At 38.0% G+C, this 24328-nt stretch overlaps 1 protein-coding gene across 1 annotated transcript; it reads right to left on the bottom strand.

The window, feature by feature from the left end:
- Positions 1 to 1561: 1561 nt before the first annotated feature.
- Positions 1562 to 23851, bottom strand: QRICH2 (glutamine rich 2; the record flags this gene model as incomplete). The annotated part of the gene is given in 12 exon segments (XM_072403863.1): positions 1562 to 1663; positions 1740 to 1796; positions 3663 to 3784; positions 4833 to 4997; positions 6601 to 6666; positions 7028 to 7141; positions 7551 to 7639; positions 7967 to 8726; positions 9224 to 9331; positions 11025 to 11147; positions 11864 to 11968; positions 23070 to 23851. Coding segments are annotated over 12 exon segments (2231 nt in total), but the record flags the coding sequence as incomplete, so codon positions are not given.
- Positions 23852 to 24328: the final 477 nt, after the last annotated feature.

Consider the following 24328-nt stretch of genomic DNA (forward strand, 5'->3'; position numbering starts at 1 on the left):
GGCGGGCCATTCATAAGATTTATTCCCGTATTGGCCACGTCTGGCATTTCCAGCACTCCTTCTCAGCTGTACTTTTCCTTGCTACTCCAAGGCATGGACTTGAATGGTTGGATTTTCATAGAACAATATTGTTTTGATTATTGTTAGCTTGTGCAAAAAGGTTTCCATTGAAATTTAACTCAGAAGGCTACAAATAGAGAAAGAGGCATAAGATTTTTTCTTCAATAAAATAAAAAAAAAACAATTTATGTCTCTTTCTCTGATATAAGATTGTTCCAGATTGAATGTGAAGCAAAACCTCTTTGTTTCTGAATATGAAAAGGTTTTATATCTAATGAGAAGGAAAAATGTTCTTAATTTTTTCAATAATTTTAAAGGTTGGTCCGCGACTTTGTCTAAAGTGGTAACGCAGTGAAGGATGGAGATTGGCTTTAAAAAACATGTTGCATTGCCTTGTATAGGTTCTGGTTCACTTATTAAAATTAGAATACAAGATTTGATTCAAGTGGAAACACAGAAGCAATATTGACCTAATTGGTAAATATGGAGAAACTAGACTAGAGCTCAAGAGTACCTGTATATAGTTTCATGAAAAGTGTTCTAGGAACTTTACAAAAAAACTTAAGTTCTAATATTGATACCAATTCTTTTAAGTTTTTTTTTTCCACTTCTGGTTTATGATTGGAGTATAATAATTATATTATTTATATTCTTACGTCTGAACACATACATTTTTTCTAGTCCAATATTGCCTATCCCTCGATGTTATTACTATATTGTATTTTACCATTATTATTAATAATGAAAGGGGGACTGTATATACCTGTTTTGAAATATAGCTCTTCTTACTGCCTTTCTAGTCCCCAAAAAACTGCATACTGGTACAAAATGCAGGCAAAAGAAATGTACAGCTCCCCTGCCATTCTATTTGGTCAAAGCTTTAATGTTTTCTGGAAGTGCTCAGACTTCCCCCACATACCTCCCACTTATTCCTATTGGCATTTTGGAAAACTAATATAATGATAAATATATAGAGATGTATAGAAGGGAGGGAGTAGGCAACTTGGGAACTCCCTGATAGTGATCTGATTCTGTCAGGACTGCCAGGCATTCCATAGCACTAAAAGTTGCTACATGCTGGTACCTCTAGGTACCTGAACTTTATACATGGCAGCAGCTTGTTTCCTATAGACTGAATTGCTAAGCTTGGCCAATGGAAAAGAAAGGGGTTTTATCTTGAGTGAAAATATGATGGCAGCTTTGAAAAATTCAGCCTGCCAAGAATGCCATGCCATAAGAATTTTTGCCAGGTTTTGGAAGGCATACAGACATTTGAGCATCTGACATCTCAAATTTGTGTCATGAGACAAAGAAACTGTAAAGTACAAACTTTTTATCTTATCCAATGGACATTGGGAGCACTGTGTATTGACATACTGTTTCTATATGAGCATGACAACTGTACCCGTTGAACACTTGGTAACTTGGATGGTGGGATAAGACCTAGTGCCAAGGGTAGAAAGGCAGCACTTATTGACCGTACTCCATTCTATCTACCCACCTGCGATTGCACTGCCGAATCTGATCCAGTTCATAAACAGTAAAGGGCCGATTGGAGCGATGAGATGGCAGTCCTGGAATGTTGGGGATTGTTAATATCGGCCTGTATAGGAGAAAGGGAACAATTCTTATGTGGCTGAAGATGACTACGATGATGGAATTATAAGGAATAAACTTACGGTCCCGGCACCATCATGTCTAGAGGGCGGTCACATGACAAGCAATGGAATAGCTGCCTAAAAAGATAAGAATGCAATATTTAAATATAAGTATGAAACTAGTAAACCTTTTATTGACTACTGTGTTATACAGGTAGTCCCAGAGTTAGGGACATCCGATATTCCGATGCTTCCTGGATACAAACGGGGCATCCCTGCTTGCTCGTTTGCATCGGAGGCTTAATGGCGCGGAGGGGGGCGGTTTGCATGACTTGCAGAAGAAATATTTTGCTAAACACAGCTGAGGTTGTGGGTGATCTTAAGAGATGAGCTGATCTGTAACATCTTGTACCCTTTATTGTCCAGAAGGTAATATATGTCTAGGCTCCATAAAGTTTTTTTTTTTTTGCTTAGTTCGTGATTAACTGATAGTGAGGATTTTATACAGTAACTGACACCACACTGCCTATCAATATGTTGAGACAAACATCTGTCCTAATTGCACTTATTAAAATAATGTACCTGTTCCGACTTACATACAAATTCAACTTAACAACAGACCTACAGTCCCTATCTCGTATGTAACCCGGGGACTACCTGTATGTGCACTAGGGGAAAGATTGGGTGAAATGGCTATGACTATACAATACAAGAAAAGTGCGGTCTTTGCACCAATTTTTACGCTTTCTGTCTTGTTTACTTCCCCCTCCCCTCTACATAATCACATATCTTACTTTGTTTAACATACAGTAAAACCACTATTTTATAGTGTAGTCCTTTACTGCCTCATTTCTTGCCTAGCCAAGTTTCATGTAGGTGGCTGCTACTGCATATGTTTGATGTACATATATCTGTGATAGACTGAATGGAAATGATGGGGGATTGGTAACAATGGGATCTTTTGAGGGACTAGCTTCATTTTATGGAACTTTTCTTCAACTTTTACTCTTATGGACCTGCAGAGCTTCCAGTCCCAATACTATTAAACTCTTCCCTGAGTGTGGAATTTATTGTTCCCTGCTGTGTGTCTCTTCCCAACAATCACTATGCCATTATCCTGTATTGACCTAGGACTAAGTGGGGTAACCACAAGGACCAGCTGGTCCACACCCCAAAGATGTCAATAAGTACAGGTGGTATTGTTGAAAGAAAAGGCCATTTCTTTTCAGTATGCAATAATTTGTGCAAAGGACAGATGACTGTGATTGCTCATTTTATTGGCCCAATGGGTTAAAGCTCTGAACCTAACCAATGGTATACCATCATGACATTCACACCATTTCTTTGGCTGTGTATTACCCATACAGTATAGTAAAGAGGTTTTATTACTGTATCTTCATTGTTAAGTATAATGGTAAATTAGACATAGGTTATATATTACTGTAAAAATCAGCAAGGAATTCCTTTAAAAATGTATTTGTTACAGATGTTAGCTATTCACAAGATAAACGTAAAAATGGGATAACCATAAAAAAAATATCTATGAATATTTCTATGATAAATGTGAATTACAGGGATTTCTCACATTGTGAAATATATGAAAATCAAACAGACACTAGATAGTTTGTCAGTGCACAAATACAGAAATACATTGCAACAATGCCCTCTACTGCATAGAAGTTATTAAACATTCATATCTGCCACTTCACAAAATTGTTATCTAATTGTCTATTCACACTTTTGTGCATGAGTTTAATGCATATTGAAAATATATGAAAAGCAATGTCTTTTTATGTGCACTGCCATTATCATTATCATGTGCATTAATGTAAAAAGATATAAAATGGCAGCATTATATATATATATATATATATATATATAGATATATATATATAAATGTATATATATATATATACTGTGTGTATTTATATATTTATTTAATAATGCCTAACCTGTATATTAAAATATGCACAATAAAATGCATACATATGAATGGGACCCTACCTGCGAATACCAGCAGCATCATCAGACTCATACTGGGGTGGTTTTTCTTGCAGCTGTCGGCGGATTTCCTTCCAGCGTTCCTCTAATTTATTCTTAAGAGGATCTAGTTCCATGCGATCCAGCTGAAAAATAAAGTTAGGTAAGAACAGGGGTAAGTACTGGGTAAGAACCCCCTCCTATTATGTGCTACTTCCCTCCCTCTTAGATTGTAAGCTCTTTTGAGCAGAGTCTTTCCCACCTCCTGCCATTGTTTTAATTTATAAGTCTCTTATTTGCAACCTCTATTTAATGTACAGTTTTACATATTATGTTGGTGCTTTATAAATACTGTTTATGAATATTAATAATAATAATAATAATAATAATAATAATAGTATGAATAATTAAAGATAATAGGCACACACCATATGTATACATGCCTATACAAATATACTACATGGACTAACAAAGTAGGTCTCTAATAGAGATTTTCCAAAATCACATCTACTGTACAAATGCATAAACAATTAGTAATGATTTAGATACTTTTACTTTGACTTTTTGCTATGTGTAACATGCCGTTAGGGTTTAGGACCCATGGGGGAGGGAAGGGGTTAACAAATTAACAAGTATTATGAAAGAACACTAAATCAAAGAAATCACAGGCCATCTATTAGAGTTGGATGTTTTCAACATGTGATAAACCTAGAAGACAAAAACTTTTACCAGTAGACTAGAAGATCAAAAAATGTTTAACATTCAATAGTAACATTACTGTTCCATTGTGACTATAACAGGTCAATTTAATTTCAGATTGATTTCGGCTTTCTCCAGGAATGTGGCCATCAGCTGCCATGATGTTCCTTGAGGGGAGGCGTAACATGTTCACAAGGGAAAATGCATACAATAACCAGGCAGATAGCAGAACTGAATACTGAGCTGCACAGATATGGATTTCCCCTCACTTTCTGTACCAGTGGCCATTAGAACAAAAAGGGTAAATTTTGCCGACAAGAACACAGACATATATGAAAACCAGAAAGGGATTCCAAACCTTCCACATTCAATCCAAAATAAGATACATTAGTAAAATATACAGCAATGAAATCACCTTGTAATAAAAAGCTTTACATTTTGGCTTGATGTATGTATAGGAAGAGCAGGTGTACAGACAGACATACACACACTTACTTTACTCTGCATCTCCAGGTTGATCTTTTCCAGCACTTTCTGCCAGTCCTGCTCCTGCCCACTTACTTTGCCCAGCAGCTCCTGCATCATGTTGTTTATCTGCTCAGTTGTGGCATCAAATTGAGAACGACTCACTTTACCTTCTAAGGCTCTCATGTCTGCTTGCTGTCCAGATCATACACAGCACAGGGAAAAGACAAGCATGAAGGTGGATGCATAGAACTCAATTTTCCCGTCTTTAAATTGCAAAGGACACATATTCACAGTAACATGAGTAATACATATTTAGGGGTCATAGCTGGATGAACAGAATTGGTTATTTATATATTAGGGCACTTCTTGCATTACGTGATTATTTGTAAAATAATAATTCAACATAAACAGTAAATATATAAATCATCATAAAAAAAACTGTTTAATTTGATAGGGTTACAGAGAAAATTAGGAGTGTTGGTCTTAGTTGTAGGTTATAGGTAGTTTAGAGTTAGGCACACGTGTACACACGTTAGGTGATTCTCATCCGATAATCGCTTCAGGGCTGATATTGCAAGAGAATCTAGCGCGTGTACAGCGCTCGACCGTTCTGGCAGATCCACGGATGATGGACGAGGAACAATGGTAATGAATGTGAAGGGGAGAGAGCTCCCCCTCCCCTCTTCATAGAGCAGAACGGCTCTGTATGTACATTGCTCGTTCATGCATTGTGCAGTCATTTATCGTTGGAAAGGATCGTGAAATATCCTTTCCAGCACGTGTGTACATAGCCTTACATTACTTATTTCAAGAATAGAAGGGCAGAGACACTTTATACAGTGATACATCGGCTAACGAGTAACTGGCCTAACAAATTTTTCGGCTAACAAACATTTTTTCCTCTGCGTTTCGGCCTCGGCTAACAAAGATTTTAGCTAACGAGTGTAATTCCAGAACGAATTATCTTCGTTAACCAAGGTATCACTATACTTGGTATATACCTATATTCCCCTGACACTAAATACTTACAATACCATCAAAAGAGAATATATAGAGGAATATTTTAAGTACATGAATGTCATATTTTCCAAAAATGTAGAAAAACATACACATTTTATTACTTATAAATTATGTGCTCCAATATAAAATCCTAAATACTTCCATTGCAAGTACATTGTATATGGTATGGATTCCAGTATTCTAAGTATAATGCTGGGTTATACAGAAGAATAGGGTTACAGGAAGGGTTAGTATTTAAGATTAAGGGAGGATTAGCTGTTGGTTACAGGGTGGGTTATTCTTAGGGTTACAATGAGAGTTAGTGTTAAAGTAAAAGGAATAGTTAGGGTTAGGTTAGTGCAAGAGATATGAGTATGCAAAAAAGTTATTACATTTACTTAAGTGAAGGTTAGAATCAGAGTTACAGGAAAGGTCAGTGCTAGGGTTATTAGGGGGGCAGTTTTGGGGTTTACAAGGAGAGTTAGTGTTCCAGTTATAGAGATGATTAGTATTAGGGTCAAAGATAGGGTAAATTTTAAGGTTACAGTATGGACTAGAGTTAGGGTTACAGTAAGTGCTATTGTTAGAGTTACAGATATGTTAGTGTTAGTTGTACAGGGAAGGTTAGTTAAAGGTTACAGAGAAGGTTTAATGTTAGGATGCACAGAGACCTAGACTGGGAGAATTATTGCTAGGATTACAGGTAAAGATAGTTTCAGAGGGTTAGTTTCAAGGTACAGGTTGATAAAGTATTCACACTACCTTTTTTTAATTAAATAATACAGTTCAAATGTACCTTCAACTCAACATGCTCCTTGTCTGCCTTGTTCTCTTCCAGCTTCTCCAGAGTCTGATAAATGATCTGTAATATATGAGAGTGTGTCACCTCTTCTAGGAGAACACAAAGGCTGCCAATACTGAACTCCCTGCTAAAAATGCTGGTTCCATTCATTTCACTGACCCCAAGACAAGCATACTGCAAACCAGACAACTAGCATTTTCTGATAGAGAGAAAAACAATGACAACCCCCTCATTTTTCTTAGTATTGGTATAAGACAAACACAACAAGAGAAACCTGTAAATAGATATATGGATGAATAATACGAATTCATATTTTGTAGAATAGAAAATAAAACTGTTATTAAAAGGAGACACCAGGAATGAGGATGAAAACAGAAAGTGAACAAAACCAAAGACAGTGAGGGACATTTTCTCCTCTCACATTAATGTGTCCCTGCTGTTCTCGCTGCTCCTGAAATAAAGAGCTTGTGGTCTTGTCCAGCTGTTCCAACTCCTTTTGCAGCTGCAGTACTTTATCCTGGAGTAAATTCTTGTCCTGAGAGGTGACCATAGAATTAATAAAATTCTGAGAAAAATACCAAGCTCAGTGGATTAAATATTAATCAAGTGTATATAAAAATATCAACTAAAACTATTTTATTTACTATTATTAAACACACAATGCTTTTCAAACATATAAACCTATTTAATTAAGACTCACATAATTTTACGAATAAATCAAATCAAAACAGCTACCAGCTATAAAAACATAATATGTTTCGAGAGACACATTCTGTACCAAATTGACAGTGCCAGAAATATGTGCGTGGCTCAGTTAGACACACTGGGGGCAATACCACGAATGGCAATCATATCTCTATAAACAGTGGGCAATACAATTTTAAAGTTGCTAAGTGCCAGTTGGGTCCATGGATTGTCTATTAAAAAATACAGATCAGTCTCACCTTTTCTTTATTACTTTTCAACTCCTGCATGTCTTTGTAGAGGGAGCTTAGCTTCTCCTGTAGGTCAGACATGTTTTTCATATGTTTTTCTGAAAATGAATAATTGGTAGATGCAATTATTTAGTGCAGAAGAGAATATAAATACATTTATTATGAAAACCCTCACCATACTCCCTTTTAAAATAAAGTCATAGTTGGAACACAATGGCCAACGCAAAAGATTCACCTTAAAGGAGAGCAAATTTATTGTCAGTACTTCCCTGAACTTCTCAACCTCCCTCCAAATTCCAAATTTGCTTTGCACAGTCTACACCATCCTATGACAGCACTTGGGCCTGGAAACTGATTAATGAAGCTGGATTGTAAAGAGAAAGGGCCAGTGTCCCAAATTACCCAAACCAAGAAGTAGCAAATACCTGTAGTGCTTTGTAGCATGTTAAGTTCTGTTCTGTCTGCTTTGATTTTCTCCAGTTCCTCCACCCTTGTTCGAAGCAATGCATGTTCTTCAGACAGATCACCAATGTTGCGAAGTGCTGCTACTGTATCTGCATAACGATGTGACGTTCTGCCACCTTGGGAGGAGGATGGTGTAAGTGGGGGCGTTGCTTTATTTGGAGTACCAGGATTGCTTGCAAGAATTGGTGAAGATTGATTACTGTCACCTAGAATCCTTAGATGTGCAGCTGTTGATGGGTGTAAAACAGGAATTTGAGTTGTTCCATCAACCCACATTGTAGTGGGTGAAGAGTACTCATCTCCAGGAGAGCTTGGAGGGTGAACATGTTCTTGGCTAACATTAGGAATTGAAGTCAAAGCATCCTCGGGATCAGGACCCCTATGGTCAACATGCAATTGATCCTCAAGTGATTGCCTTGTTACCACTGCTTGGGATGGTATGGATGTGTCTTCCTGGCCATTTGCCTGAATAAGTTCTTCAGAAGCAGAGATGGAGGAATCTCCTACAGCCTCTGGTGCCAGACTTATTGTAGTTTGGACAGTAGTGTGTACAAGTCCATCAGGTTTAAAGACCTCAGTAATTTGAGCAGATTCAACCTGAGCCTGGAACATGGAATCTGAAGCAGTTGGCTCTTGTAGCATGGTTTGTGAAGTCATTTTCCCCACCAAAGATGTTTTATTGTCATGGCCAATAAGTAGATTATAGGAAGTCTGGGCATCCTGAAAGGAGAAGAGCAGAAGAAAATATTGCAGCATACTGAAGCTTCAGTTTACCCCCCAAATTTTGCTTTATCTGAATTTAGCAAAATTTGTGAAATATTGGCCATTGTTTGGAAATATTACTGATCACACAGGCAACTTTCCTTTTGTTAAGGGAGTGTGCTCAGTTTATTATCACATGATTGTGTGTGACTTTTTTCAAATCATAGTGATCACTGAACTTATGCAAATGGGTCTAATCAAAAGTTTACTTACTCTTCAATGCTGGGGCTGAAAAAATACACATAAGTTGGTACGTATAGGTTCCAACAACAGAAATGGGCTGCATGATTGAGTTGTAAGAAAAAAGTCTTTATTGTGCCAACACCTCAAAATGAAAAAAGAATAAAAGAAGAGGTATGGATAAAATGCCAAACATTTTCCACATTACTACACAGTACTAGTTGTACTATACCTTGGATGAACAAGGAGATGATATCATTGTCCTATTTACTTACCACAGTCACAGGTCGTCTCACCAAAGTCTCACGCAAAATATCCCACTGTACCATATTGCTCAGCTCATCTGGACTGGGAAACTTTGCTAGCTTCTCCTCTAGATCTTTCTATAATAATTAACACACAAAAAATAGCAGAGTTAAAGTATATTCACCCTAAAATTATCTTGTTCCTATTATTCCACTTTTGGTCTAATATTATCCATTCATTTTAATAAAAATCCATTCATTGAGTATAAAAAATACCTGATGATACCACCAGAAATCAGGGGCTGACCTGTGACCTGTGTACTCTGTAGTGCATATCTCAAGCAGTGTTATCAGCCTTTATGTTATGGAGATAGGGACAGGAGTTGGTTTTGGTGTGTTAACATGTTTCATGTATAGGGTGACAATGCTGCTGCTCATGTATAATGTATAATGTAAAATTTAAAAAATTAAGGGAACAGGTGCTTTTTATTAAATTCCTTAAGGCAGGGGTGTCCAACTCTGGCCCTTAAAACCTTTTTTTTGGTTCCCAAAGGCTGGCCCGCCGCTGCATTGAAATAGCGCCTCTACTACAATTCCCAGCATCACTCGCGTCTATAGACCAGCGGGCTCTCTGCCTATGCGTGGCCCCGCATTGGACTGTTTTATAGACGCAAATATTTGCCGTGGATTTTAGTAGCAGTGCTATTTCAATGAAGAGGACATTTCAGAGGAGGGCCACTCATTGGATTTAGCCCCGTATTGGCCGCGTCTGGCATTTCCAGCACTCCCCCTCAGCTGTACTTTTCCTTACTGCTCTAAGGCATGGACTTGAATGGTTGGATTTTCATAGAAGAATATTGTTATTATGATCATTATTGAAATATAACTCAGAAATCTTCAAATAGAAAGAGAGGCATAAGAGTTTTTCTTAAATAAAAAAAAAACAAAAAATTATGCCTCTTTCTCTATTATAAGCTTGTTCCAGATTGAATGTGAAGCAAAACCTCTTTGTTTCCATATGAAAAGGGTTTATATCTAATGAGGAGGAAAAATGTCCTTAATTTTAATTAAATTTCAAAGTTGGCCCGCAACCTTGCCTAACTTTTTGTTTTGGCCCTCCGTGTATTTGAGTTTGACACCCCTGCCTTAAGGCATAGCATCAACCAAAGAGATTAACAAATGGTTGTGTAGATGGAATTACATTGAATGTGAATGAGATGACCATACTGAAATAGTAAGGATGTATTCCATGGGATGGTTTACATTAAAATCTCACACCTTAGCAAAATAAATAAAATTGAGCACATACCAAATGGGCATTTTACATGAGCAAAACCACTGCCAAGAATTTTGTTTCCAGGCATTCCAGGCTGGAAGAACAAACCAACAAGATTGAAGCTCAAAAATGTAGCAAGTGGTCATGAAAACTGGTTGCATCTAATGAGAAATACATTTTACCCTCTGAAATTGAGAGATTCTGACTTTGGTATCTACTTAGATCTTCCATAAACCCTTGTGAGCCTGGTATACTCATTTATGGAGTGATGATGGAAGGAATTACATGGTTTTGGAATTTTCATAGAAAGCATTTGGAGAACTTATTACAATCCTGACCTATTGCTGACATGAATATTTCTTCCATTCCCCCAGGGGACCTCTTATAATTTAAATTACCCCTAAATGTTCAGTCTACAACAGACCACTTAGAAACAAATTTAAATATATCTGTAATAATAATACTTAGGTTCATTTTCCTTGCATTTTTTTGGCTAGAAACAATGCAATAATTGTAAGACTGTAAAAAGCCATTCCAGGAAATGTCCTCACGTACCAACTTCTTCTGGGTAGACTGATGTCCTATCTGTAAGTTTTCTACTTCTCCTTTTGTAGCTGTCTTCATCTCCATGAGTGCCAACTGCTGCTCCAGTTCCTGCATATTATCATGCATATTATCCTGCATTTAGAATAATAAGAACCGCTTAGGTTACACAGATGTGGTATACAGTAGAGGATTGTAGCTAGATGTACAAAGACACCTTCATTTAGTACCTTTATTGCCCTCATAATGGTGCTAATGGCAGGCTTGTGGGCTGATACTCTTTGCTTTGCAGCACTTGGGTCCCAGGTTGTAACCTTAGCCAGCACATGGCATGGTGTTTGTATGTTTTCTATGTTAGTTTCCACCAATATCCTCAATACATACTGGTAGGTTCCCACCCCAAATTGGCCTTAGACTGTGACATATGACTATGGTAAGGACGTTAGATTGTGGCCCCCTCTGAGGAACAGTTACCTCCTTCTGGGGTTACCTGAAGTACTCTTCCAGAATTGCCCATTGTTCCCATTTGTGTCAGCAGCCTTAATGACGTTACAGAAAGCCCCAAGCTTGCAACATGGCTCTTGTTAATAGTTTTATAGATATGCCCAACAGCCCAAAAATGCTAGAATAGTCAATAACTAACAACCTTGTCCACCACTACCTTTGGCCACAAGTAGGAAGAATAGAGTAGGAAGATCAGAACTTTGATACTAAATTTCTGTAATTATAGAGGTAACCTTTGGGTCATAAGACTGCATTCCAATAACCAATACTAAGATGTCATAAGGTGTACACTAAACAGATTCATCAAGCTTTTTGTAGCAGTTTATATAGGAAGGTGTGTCACTTACCTGCTGGATATTTTCTGCAACGTTTGTTAGCTGGCTGTTGAGTTCTTGTTGCGAGTCCTTAAGAACACTGATCTCATGGAGAAGATCTTGTAACACTGCCATAGCCTATGGACCCAAAAACCAAAGAATATATTAAGATTAAAGGGTATTTTTGCCCTTGGAATCTTTTGAAAGCCATTCACCTTACTTTCTTTTTTTATGTTTTTAATTTTTTATTAAATATTTTAAAGGAACATTGGTATCATAAAGAAAAATTAGGAAGCACATAAGAATATAGTATGAAAACAAACAGTACAAGGTATACAACACAAAAAAACAAAAATACATAAATATGAGTGTTTGACAAATGTTAAGCAGTTGCAATGAGAGTAAGTCAAATTAAAGTCATGCCAAGAAATTTCAACCATTATATATAGCCAATATTAAATAGAACCAATATCCAATGTTACATCACCAGGACCCCAAGGGCTTCCTCAAAGCCTAAAAAAAAAAAATCTCAAAAAAGTGTGGATGAAGAGTCCATGTTATTATTAGTGTGTAGATATTTTGATCATTCATAAACAATGCATAAAGTACAAGAATGATCCAACACCATCAATTGTTGAGTGGAATTCACACTATGAACCAAAGAAAAAAGGAAAGGAAGATATTAACAATGAACAGTGTATAAAACTAAAAGAAATAAATACAAAGAAGAAGAGGAAAAAGATATGAATGACAACGAAAAGGAGGGTGACCTGAGGGCAGCAAGAAATAATGTATAGGTGAATGCCCATTATTTCTAGATCCTTATGCATTAGGAAAAAAATTGGTCCCATATGGGCCATATCTCTAGATGTTTTTCTATACAATTCTGAATTCTGTCAGTAGGTCCATTTGTCCAATATCTTATATACATTCATGTAAATTTAACTCTGAAGGAGAAGGGGATTTTCACCTAAATAAAATCAGACATCGATCTGCTGTCTACCTTACTTTCTTACTCCATAGGTAACATAGACAGCCAATATAACGATGTTCTAAATGTGGCTCACTGTGTACAAAGCTTCAAAAAATGTCTATAGTTGAGTTTTAGTCTTATTACAGGGCATTTCCCCTAAGGGCCCTGTGTCAAGGGCTTACAGGCGAGGCTGGAGTTCGGCTTGATTTAAAAATAGATGTACTTTATGTACTTATTCTAGCTGAATCTTACTCCCCAGGGAGAATTGTTGCAAAACATCATTTTTGTCCTGAGACGGCCTACCATCCAATTATGCTGACTGCTAATGAGACACTGTATCTCTACCTGGGAGACTTAGCTGCCTTCAATAGCAATGATCACATTACCTTGTATTAATTAAAGAATATATACTGATTACAGTGATGTGTCTTGTTTTGGGAGTTGTTTATGTGTATTTGTTTCTGAGTTGCTAGGTGTTAGAAAACATGGTTGAAGATGGGCAGCTACCAGCAGTAGAAGGAACCAAGTTGTGGAAGAAGCCTAATTGTATTATATTTCAGACATAAAGCATTCATTACAGGAATTTATTTTATAACTTTGTAGTTACCAATAACCTCTTTACTACAAAACTTATTTAAGAGTCATTGCAACCTGAACTTTTTATCCTGGAGCTCCTACAGGCTACTTGTGGTCACCTACTTCCATATAGTAACGCTGTTAAGTTTATATTTACTTCCCAACATCACAAATCAATTCTTGTGACGGCCTTTAAAACATTTTATTATTGTTTTACTTTTGGCACCTTGGTTCCTTCCCGAATTAAATTTTAAAGTTTTTTCAGCAATGATTCCCTATTCTACTTTACTGGTAGGCCTATTAGCCATTTATTATAGTTTAACCCTTGTTTCAAAGGGATTTTTTTTTTTACATCCTACGTTTCTGTAATTCCTCCTATACACAATTTTTATTGCAGTCTTCTATTCAGTTTGGTGATGTCACAAAAGCTGGCTTTCTTTCTTGGTGGTGGCAGAGGGCAGGCATGTAAAATGTAAGCACCGCTCAGTCCTGGCATACTATGAGCCCAATCTGAGTAATGATGCACCCCTCTTACCCGGAAACATTGACAGCCAGAAAAAAATAAACAAGTTTGGTTCTGCCCAAAAAGCATCAGTAGTGCTGGACCCATAAAAAGGTGGGGATAGCACTGGAACATAGAAATAGTAAATATCATTTGAAATTTTTATTATACAGGAATGGGCATAAAAAAGGTCCACTTTTATTAGGGACATGGTAAGCAAACTTTGCTTCCTTAGAACCTATAGGCATATTTATCAAGCATCGAATGTAAAATGGAGAATTGACTATAGATAATTATCTTGATGTATTTGTTTTGAATTAAAGAGAATGATTAAACTCTTTGTGAAGTCGCATTCATTGCTTTATAAGGACCATATAACTTCTGCTGTGTTTTCCAATACAATAAATACACATCAGCACACTTCCAATACAAGTTACAGTAAGTAATAAAGTTCCTAGAGACCCAATGGGAACGAGCTTGAAATCTGCCAAAGTGAGAAAACTTGCCCCCTTAATATCAATATCGGGTAAGAATCTGGTGTGATATCAGGGCCGACATAGGGGCAGAATCTGGTGTGTGTACAGCAACAGTCGTCCATCATCCAAACGACCGTCCTGGCAGATCCATGAACGATGGATGACGAACAATCCTAATGCAAGGGAAGGGAGAGAGCCAGCAACAGGGTGCCGCTCCATAGCTCTCCCTTCTCCATAGAGCAGAACAGTGATGTATGTACAGCACTCGTTCATGCATCATGCAATAATAGTCATTGAAAAGGATCGTGAAAGATCCTGTCCAACGACTATTATTGCACGTGTGTATGCGGCTTTAGATAGCTGTCCTTGCAGGAGGTGTCCCCATTGAAAGAATTATCTTACCTCTTGTTAGGGATAACTGTAAACAGACAACAGAGAAACATTTTAGTGCTTTATTAATTTGTTCTTTCCAGCAGAAATATCACAAAAGCAATTACATTCATTTTTACATAACTAAATATTGCACCAGAAACATAATTTCAGTGTCTCCTTACATATTTATGATTTATGTCTGCTAAATAAAAGGATCAGAATGGTTTGAGAAGTAAATATTTGTGCTGTGGAGGATGGGCGTGGACTTCTGTGGGTGCACCTGCCACCAAAAATTATTATTGTGGAGCAGTGTTATAAAAAGGTTTATTTAGCCCATTCTGAAGGGGGGATGCAGAAATGGCAGTTTTTGCAGAAATGGCAGCACCTCCAATCTCAAAAGGGGAGCAGTAAAAAGAATAATTTCCAAGACACCGGCTGGAACTGTCTCACATACCACAATATTACCCAGTTTAATATAAAACTGCTAAATATGCCAGCTGTCATATCTATAGGGTTACTTTAAGTATGCATGCCTCAGCATTTATTATATTGGCAAGGTTTAAGAAAGTTTGTGTTTGGACAGTATAAAGGCCAGCACGGTGGCTCTGGGGTTAGCCTTTGCAGCGCTAGGTCCTAGGTTCAAATCTTAGCCAGGACTTTTGTTACGATAGTATAAAGGGCAGCACGGTGGCTCAGGGGTTAGGCCTTTGCAGCGCTAGGTCCTAGGTTCAAATCCCAGCCAGGACTTTATCTGCATGGAGTTTGCAGGTTCTCCCTGTGTCTGCGTGGGTTTCCTCCGGGTACTCCAGTTTCCTCCCACATCCCAAAAACATGCAGTTTGGCTTCCCCCTAAAATTGACCTTGGACTACATTAATGACATATGACTATAGTAGGGACATTAGCTTGTGAGCTCCTTTGAGGGACAGTTAGTGACACGACTATGGACTTTGTACAGCTCTGCGTAATATGATGGCGCTATATAAATACTGTGTAATAATAATACTACTAATAGTGCTACTGCTGACTTCAACTTGGGAAAATAGTAATTTTTGGGCTGTGATGCCAATACAATGACTTCAGAAGCCAAAAGCTGGCCATGCACATTAGAAAATGATCAGAAATGCATGCACTCACAATGCCCCTTGGGCCAGTTACTCCCCTGAACCAAAAACCTCTAGTTATCTGTTGCTTAGTTTTGGTACAAAAACAAATCTTGATATGTGGAACAAAGTAGCAATCAGGAAAGGTTTATAATCTCCAAAAAAAACTGTTATGTTCTGTAGTCATGTTGCCTAATAAAGGTAAAATAAGACCAGATCAGGAGACTGTCAATATCTTTAAGCACTTGGGGAGGTATAGGCTGGGGTGCATGGAGACAATTTAATGCACATAGGATATGTTGGGCTGGTGGTCCGGACACTGCCCGGTCTGTAAAAGTCAGTGGGAGCAGCGTTATAATCTGGGGTTGGTTTATTTGGGCAGCTCTATGTTCGGCAACATTATGTGCCCAAAAAAAAAAAGGGCAGCAGTCTACCTGAATATACTGAATAGTGAGGTAGTGGTTCAAGGAGCCCAGACATGAAGCCCATTGAAAATCACGCTGAAGACGACTTTACACAATGGTCCAACTCTTGTATTACCAATAAAAGAACTTGGCAAAAAATGTATGCAACTCTGGACAGACATAAATGTTGTGACATTACATATAAATAGTGAATACATGATGTAACCAAAGGTTAAGGTGGTTATTAAAATACTAGAGCGTGTGACTTTTTTTTTTGCCAGGCAGTATACTTCATCATTTAAATAATAATCATATAGTCATGAAGGAGCTATCAAAATTCTGTTTAAACCTGCACTTACATGCTTGGCACAGAGGGAACTTTTCCAACACTGACTATCTTTGTGATCCAAATTTTAAAAGCTAAAAAGATGATTGATGCCAAAAAATACTGAAAGTAAGTAATATTAGGAACAACCACTTTTCGCTTTTCCCACCAATCCCTTTGGTACGTTTTGGTACACTGCATGGTACACTATCTTAACCAAACGCAACCTGACCAAACTATAAAAAGGCAGCTGTTTGTGTTTTCCCAATAGGCCAAAGGATCCCCTTCCTCCCCAGATGGGCATCTATTACACTAATTCTTCTTACTGCATCCCACCAGTTGCTTCTCCAAACTTTTTTTTACAACCGGCATGCCTGTAGTGTGCATTCCTCTTTCCTGGTTACTTACTGCATCCTACGTTCTATGCCTCACGTACCTAATCATTAACTTGTGAACCACTGATGCAATCAAACATCTCATCTTTCCAGATTCTGCCACATGAATGCATTCTAAATTACTGGTGGAATTGGCAGTATGTCGCCAGATTAGCTAATATCAGACGTCAGCACTCTGGACATTCTGTGGAATTGCAAGTCATCGGGTGCCCTAATAAGGACTGTTTCCTTAAGCAACATTCCAGTAACCATAATAGACTAGAGCATTCGTTAGTGCCAAAAATATGCAGTTGGGTGCTTCAAGATTTGCAGTTCCCTAGGAGGTGAACAACGGGAGGGTACCTAAACTTTAAGGATAACTAAACATTAAACCCAAGCAGATTAATCCTTGTTACCCCCTTCCAAGACTTACCTAACCCAACCTCCTCATCAGATGCATACTTCTCTCCTACATGTGATTACTTTTATTTTACTTCCCTACTGCTCCAGTTGATTACCTAAATATATTGGTAGTTGAGGGTATGAAGTAGCATGACTCATTCTATGTTACAAAGGTGGACCTCTGAAATGATTTTCCATTTGCTCCTGGTGGCTGAACAGAAAATATAAAATGTGTTGCTTGTATTAAATTTTCCATTTTTTCCCTATAATTTCACATGGCAATCCTGTAAATCAGTGGTCACCAACCTTTTGGACGTCACTAAATTTACAGACTCCGGACCGCACATGCACAGGGAGCTGTGTGTCACTCAAAGTGGAAGACAGAGTGACGTCATGATGCCAGAACCTGCTTACTCTCCCATCGCAAGTCTGAGCCAGCGATGAGAAAGTAGGCGATCCATAAAGGGGACATGGTACGCGTCTCTGCATGGTGCGCCACCCTTTGGGGTCCTTCTCCTGATCCTGCTTGGGGGCACACCGTCCAGAGCCGCGGACCACTTGGTGACCGCTGTTGTAAATAACACACATCTGGGTGGCTGCACTAGCTCCTCTGCTATATCCATGGAGGAAGCCATGGTTGTCATCCAGACTGGACTGCAAACATGTCTGCTTTTATTTATCTCCATTAAAAAGGGGAAGATGGGATTATTAATTTACAGATTTAAGAAAGGTGTTTCACTGTCTATCACGCTCTCATGTAATGATAAGGGTACTTTTTCTTCTAGCAAGATCAACAGGTATTTTCTGCACTGGCTAAAAAGTTTGAAAAATAAATCAAATACAGCAACTAAATCTAAAAACTGGTAAGCTTTTCTTATTGTTTTGTTTTGTTGCAGTTATCTGTATGGGCAAAATACCCATTCACATTTAATAATCCGAATTCACAATACTCATATGAAACAGAACAGAGATGGAGATACATCAAACAGAATTTATAATCATTTCTGTAGAAGATAAGCTTTGTGAATGCTTATTTTACATGTATATTTATTATACAGAAATGCTGGCAGAGTCGTATTGGTTTGGAGAATGTAGAAGAATGTAAATTGAATGTGATAAATCAGAGAATGTGCAGAAGACAAAATCCCTAATGAATATCTAAGCTCTGCTTTCTACCTGTCTCCATAAACAGTTAACGGACAGTAACAGACATTCCATCTCACATTGCAGTAATTAACCCATCTTAGTAACAATGATGAGCTGTTTGTTGATGTTGGAAGCAGGTTATTATCTGTAATGAGACCCGAGGGGGTCATGCTAAATAATTCAACTAGGGAAGTGACTGCGTTTTGTACAGGAGAGAACAAGAAGGAGATAAGGTGATTAGGAAGTCCTACTTTGCTGGGACAATGTTCTGAGTTGGGTATACATTTACTCATCCAAATATTTGTCATTCATACAGCCAGCAGATATTTTTTTCAGATTTGTCCATGCATATGTATTATTTTTCAGATCTGGAACCTCTAATTTATCAGTATCTACAAATGAGGGAATCTGACTAGGTTTTGTTTAGGTTTTGGTTTTGTAACAGTATTGTGAACTCACCTTTCCTCTCCAATTATACTTAGCAAGATCCTGCCGACTGAGGTTCCTTCTTTCTTTACATCTAGTGGCTAATGTGTAATAATGCCCCAGAGAGTTCTTTAGAGTGGGCAGAATGATAATCTGCTGGTCTGACTATATGCACCAAATAGTTTTGGAATTACAATTATCCTTTCAATGTTTGGCTCTTGTTACTTCTTGCAGACCTGACAAAAAGAGTTTCCCACCAGTTACTGCATATAAGCAAGGGAGCCAGGAAACTAGCATTCTTTTCAGGTTTATGGCCAAGGGAGGGAATCTCTGTCATGTTTTTATTGCTGTTGTACCTCTTAAGCTGCGTACACACGTGCAATAATTATCATTGGAAATGAACGACTAATGACCGTTCGTCCGATAATCGTTAACAAAAAAAGTGCTCGGCGACGCCGATGAACGAGGATTGTCGCTAGAAGTGAACGACCGTCCCGGCGGATCTGATTTGTATTCATAAGACAAAATGATGGCATAAAGAAAAGAGCCATTAACAAGATGCTTCTTCATATTATACAAAAAGCTGTTCTTGTGAATAAGCGCTCTCATTTAAAACACATCAACATTCTGTAATGATATCTAAACTCATGTTCATCCAGCAATAAACCAATGGTGAGCATGTACTGCTCACCAGTGCACTAGGGATGAGCAACTCATTTTTGTAGAAACATTTTCATGGCAGAAAGTAACTTTTTTCACCAATGCAGTACTTATTCCTAAATTCCATCATGTGCCATTTTTCCATGGAAAGGATCTGGCACACTTCTTCTTTTCAGTCTCCTATAGTTCCATCAGATAATTGAATGTTACCAGATGGCACTGCAAGGGGTGATCAATTTGGTTAATGACCACACCTAGGATTCTCTGTGCTACTACTACAACGCGTGAGATCAGTTACTTGGCAGGGAATCATTTTTTAGGTGTAAGTTTCCCCCTGGAAAGGGGTGGATATCTGAATACCCCTTTATTAAAGGGGACTTTAAAATTGCACCATAAGCCAACCCAACTAGCCTGCACAATATTTTTGAGGGACTGGATGTAGGGAAGGAGTCCTGTCCTTCAACAATGGAACCGAGGGAATGTGGCATGTGGCTGGTATTGCACAGGCATAGAAGGAACTAACTGCCCTGCCTTTCCTGGCCACCCTGGCTGCATGCCTTGTTAAGAGTCTTAATGAAATTAGGGAGTTTAAGGTAAACCCCAAGCTTTTTTTTTGGTTTTTAATATGACACCACCTACAGCTTATATACCAAGCAGACTACATACAGTTTTGATGGGGTTATAAATCTGTGATAAAGTTTTCTCAATCAGAGCAACGCAGCCCTGCAGACATAGTGTCACTATCAATTATTGCAATAACTTACTTTGTCCATTTTGCACCAACATTACCCAACCAAGTGTTAAAACTTTTTTTTGTCTATTTTAAAGTCCTAGTCTCGCTAGGATGTGAATGGCAATGGCATAATTCTACCCACTAGCTCCAAAAATAAAAATAAAAAGGCAGACGAAGCTGCTATAGTTACCCAATACCTGATGCATTCTCTCCCAGACCCGCAGTTCCTACTCCCAGATGTCATGCCCTTTCCTCCTCCTCTGCCCAGTGTCATTCAACCCAAAGTGCCAGGGCTCTGTTCCTACCATGGACTTATGGGAGAATGCTTTGTAAAGTAGTAGTCTAGGATCTGCTCACTGTTAATAGAAGAAGAGGACGAAAAGGACTTCATGACATCATGGAACCAGACCTGACAATGATGAAAATGAGTTAGGGTTTAATATATTAGATGTCAATTTGATAGTGGGGACCTTCTGGCAAATAATATTGGCATGACCAGAAAACTACCACCCATCTGTTATACTTCTTTCTGACCTGTGACCAATCCCAGAACACTGAACCCCGACCTATTCTTCTGTTATAAGAAAATAAACACTAAAAATATGTAAAGTACTTCTGAGGATATTTCAAGTCAAACTTTTTTTAGGGTGAATAGGAGGGTTAATGGATATTTGCCATTGGTCACCTCTAGGGATGATTTTCCTCCACAAAAAGAAAGGAGAGAAATTCTCTCCACATATATCCTCTATAGATAATTGTTACTGACGCTAATGTCCTCATTGGAAAATATTCCCACTATTCCTGTTCTGGTGACAAATCCAAATTTTAAATATGCGGTCATGTTCAATCCAAAACAAATACAGAGCATAAATTCTCCCACTAAAGACACAGTAAATTAAAAAAAAAGTTTGTGCTTTAGACACTCATTAAATGAAAAAAAAATCGAAGAGAAGATGGAAGAAAGTCAGTGAATGGGATTATGTATAGGATGCTCTCCTGGGGATACTTTCCTCAAACGATTTCTGGCTGTGGTTCGTAAATTATTATCAATGTCCCTTATGGTTTAATTATCCCTTACACTGCATTCTTTCACATGTGGGGGTCTGTTGAAATTCTCTCTTCTGCTTGGTTTCCAAGCAACATAAAACCACATATGAAAAAATGGGTCTGACTACGTTGGTTGTGTCACTCCATAGCAGAACCATGACTATCTATTTATTACTCTGCCAATCTGCAGTGCCAAGATATGGCGTAAATTCTAAACCTTCCTTCCCTGCTATTGAGGGCATACAGAAGAACAAGGGGAATGGAAAAGTGGCATTAGACCCCTATAGGCATATGCCCCAACAATCATATTTTGTTTTTGTTACAGACTGTTGACTAGAGGCATGAAAGTACTACATGTATAATACCAATGACATGGTTTTGCACTAGTTTGTGCCATCACCCCCTATAATGGAGTACAGTGGTGGCTTAACGCCTTGCATGAGCAGCTAACATAAACTATAATGTTCACAGTTGCTTTAAGACCTTCGTGAACCCGGTTCCTTACTGTCATATTTTGTTATTGGAAAGAGATATTACGGGATAACATTATAGTTAATACCACCAAGGAATATCAGGCATTATATATTTCACCATAGGCTGCCATAATCAAGCCACCTAACAGGGTGATAATTATCATAAAAATTTAAGTTCTATCCAACAATCTGACTCATAACAAATGGCTTAAATTCCTTTAAATGCCAAAGAAACAATGGTGGACTAATTAGACCATACATGGGCTTGGTAAAAGTTCTTCAGAGCTTTTTAACTTGTTATTAGGCGATCCAAAAAAAAAATTATACAGTGATATCTATATACTGCGGCATCCTTTACAGTTTGGTGCATTTGTAACTTTTTTTTTATCCCTTGACTTTGTATTTTAATGCATTAAACCCAAATCCAGTAATTTTATATATTTATATATATATATGTTTATATATGTCTCTGGCCAGGAAGCGGTGAGAAGTTTCTCCAACAACACACCCACATATTATAAAGCAGTAAATCTGACATACACTGATACATTCCCTGGTGGAGAATCTTCCTTGTCCATGTGTCTCAATGGCAATAACTGATTTTCCACCAGGGAATGTTTCAGTGAATGTCAGTTTCACTGCTTTATAATAGAAACCCTTAAAAATCAAACAGAAAACATAATTTTGTACATAACTTGCATATTTTTTTTTTTTGGTGTCATGTACAGTCCTGTCCTGGTGACAACAGCACCCTGGTGTCAGAGATAGGGAAAAATCTCTCCACTGAAATCAGACAGAAACAAAATCTGAAATAATAAAGCAAACAGAATATTTAAAAAATATGGATAAGACTTACAAAAATAAGAGAAAACTTGATACTTACCACCCCATGTTGAGGTACCTCATACAAGTATGTTGGATGCCCGGTCCCACATTAAGCTTTGTTGTTCAGTCCACTACCCCTTACTCCACTACTGTGTCCTGATGAAACCCCAAAGCACAGAAGGGATTCAGGTATATGACACCCCCAGTAAATTTTTTCAAAATTTTTTCTTTTTTTAAAAAAAATAAAATGAAGATTGGTAGTTTATAAGCAGCACTTCCACTTTTCTTTAAATTTAAGGAATGCTATATTTACCCTTTTAGGCTGTCAACAATAGAAGTCTCGGGCCAGTTACACGGTTGCTATCGGTTTCTCCAAATAAACCTGTGTATATGACTATGAATATATAAAAACATTTCAATCTACCTGGTGTACCCCATCTTCATTAGCCTCAAGTCTTTTCTTCATCTGCATCATACACCACATATCTTCTACGGGCGTGCTTCCCCCATTCTGTGATTTTACTCTTCCCATCAGATCTGATGCCGTAGGCAAACCATTCAACGCCTGGAACTCTTGTTCCAATTTTAGGACCTTTTGCTCCATCCACCGGTAGCCATTTGGTACCTTTTCATTCTGCCCCTCTTGGTCCACCTTCAGCAGCCCTCTGGGGAGATTGTATGGGCCGTTATCTTCCTCTAGGATCTCAGCTTTTATGTCTTGGATGTTTAAATGTTTTATTATGGCGTGAAGAAGAGTGCGCAGGGCATTGAAATTAACAGCCCCAATTTCAGGTGTGCCAATGGATAAATTCACTAAATCGGAAAGGCTGATGGCTGTTGCCATAGCTCATTCGCTAAAATCAAAGTTTGGTGTTGGGTTTTGTAAAGCCACAAGCCAGATTTGCTGGTAGTAAGTGTAAACGGTGAGCTGCCAAGGCTCAGATCTGGTGAACTGTAGTTTGGGATCAGATCATGTTCTCTGATAACTGCTTCCCTCTGCACACCAAGTCTGTGCTCTGTCCATGCCCTGGGAGACATCCTACATTCTCTTCTATTGGCTCTCCTATGTGGAGTCTGAAGTCAATAGGCTACGACAGGATCCTAGACACTCCCATTGTTCACATAATAAGTAGCTGTATGGTGGCTTTGCCTGTTGCCGGGTAACAGACGGTACAAGACGTGATCTCGTAACACCGGCCTGTGTTATATTATAAAGAAAAAGTCCAATATTCTTTCTTTTGAAATGAAATATGCCACAACAAAACACCTTTTCAGTAGAAAAGAGATAAAGTTACGTTTCCACATCTGTCATGATCTGGATTAGTGCTAAAGATAAGTACAAAAGGCAAAGCTTTTCAATATTTTATGTAAAAAGCTGCAACATATTGTTTTCCTGAAAATTACTGGACAGCATACTCATCAGGATTGTTTTAGTTCGCTTAAAACACTAATTATCCTTCATTTTCTATTTAATGTACAGCGCTGCGTAATATGTTGGCGCTATATAAATCCTGTTTATTAATAATATTAATAATTTACAACAGGTTCAGTTTGGTATAAAGATTTTGTCCTTAACAGGTGTCCATCTGGATGTACAGAGTTGTAGCACACAGGTATAGGGAGCTGGGCTTTCCTCTATGTCCTGTGTGTGCAAACATTAGCACATTATATGCCACCAATTTG

This window comes from Pyxicephalus adspersus, chromosome 3 (genome assembly GCF_032062135.1).
Source record: "Pyxicephalus adspersus chromosome 3, UCB_Pads_2.0, whole genome shotgun sequence".
Taxonomy (NCBI): domain Eukaryota; kingdom Metazoa; phylum Chordata; class Amphibia; order Anura; family Pyxicephalidae; genus Pyxicephalus; species Pyxicephalus adspersus.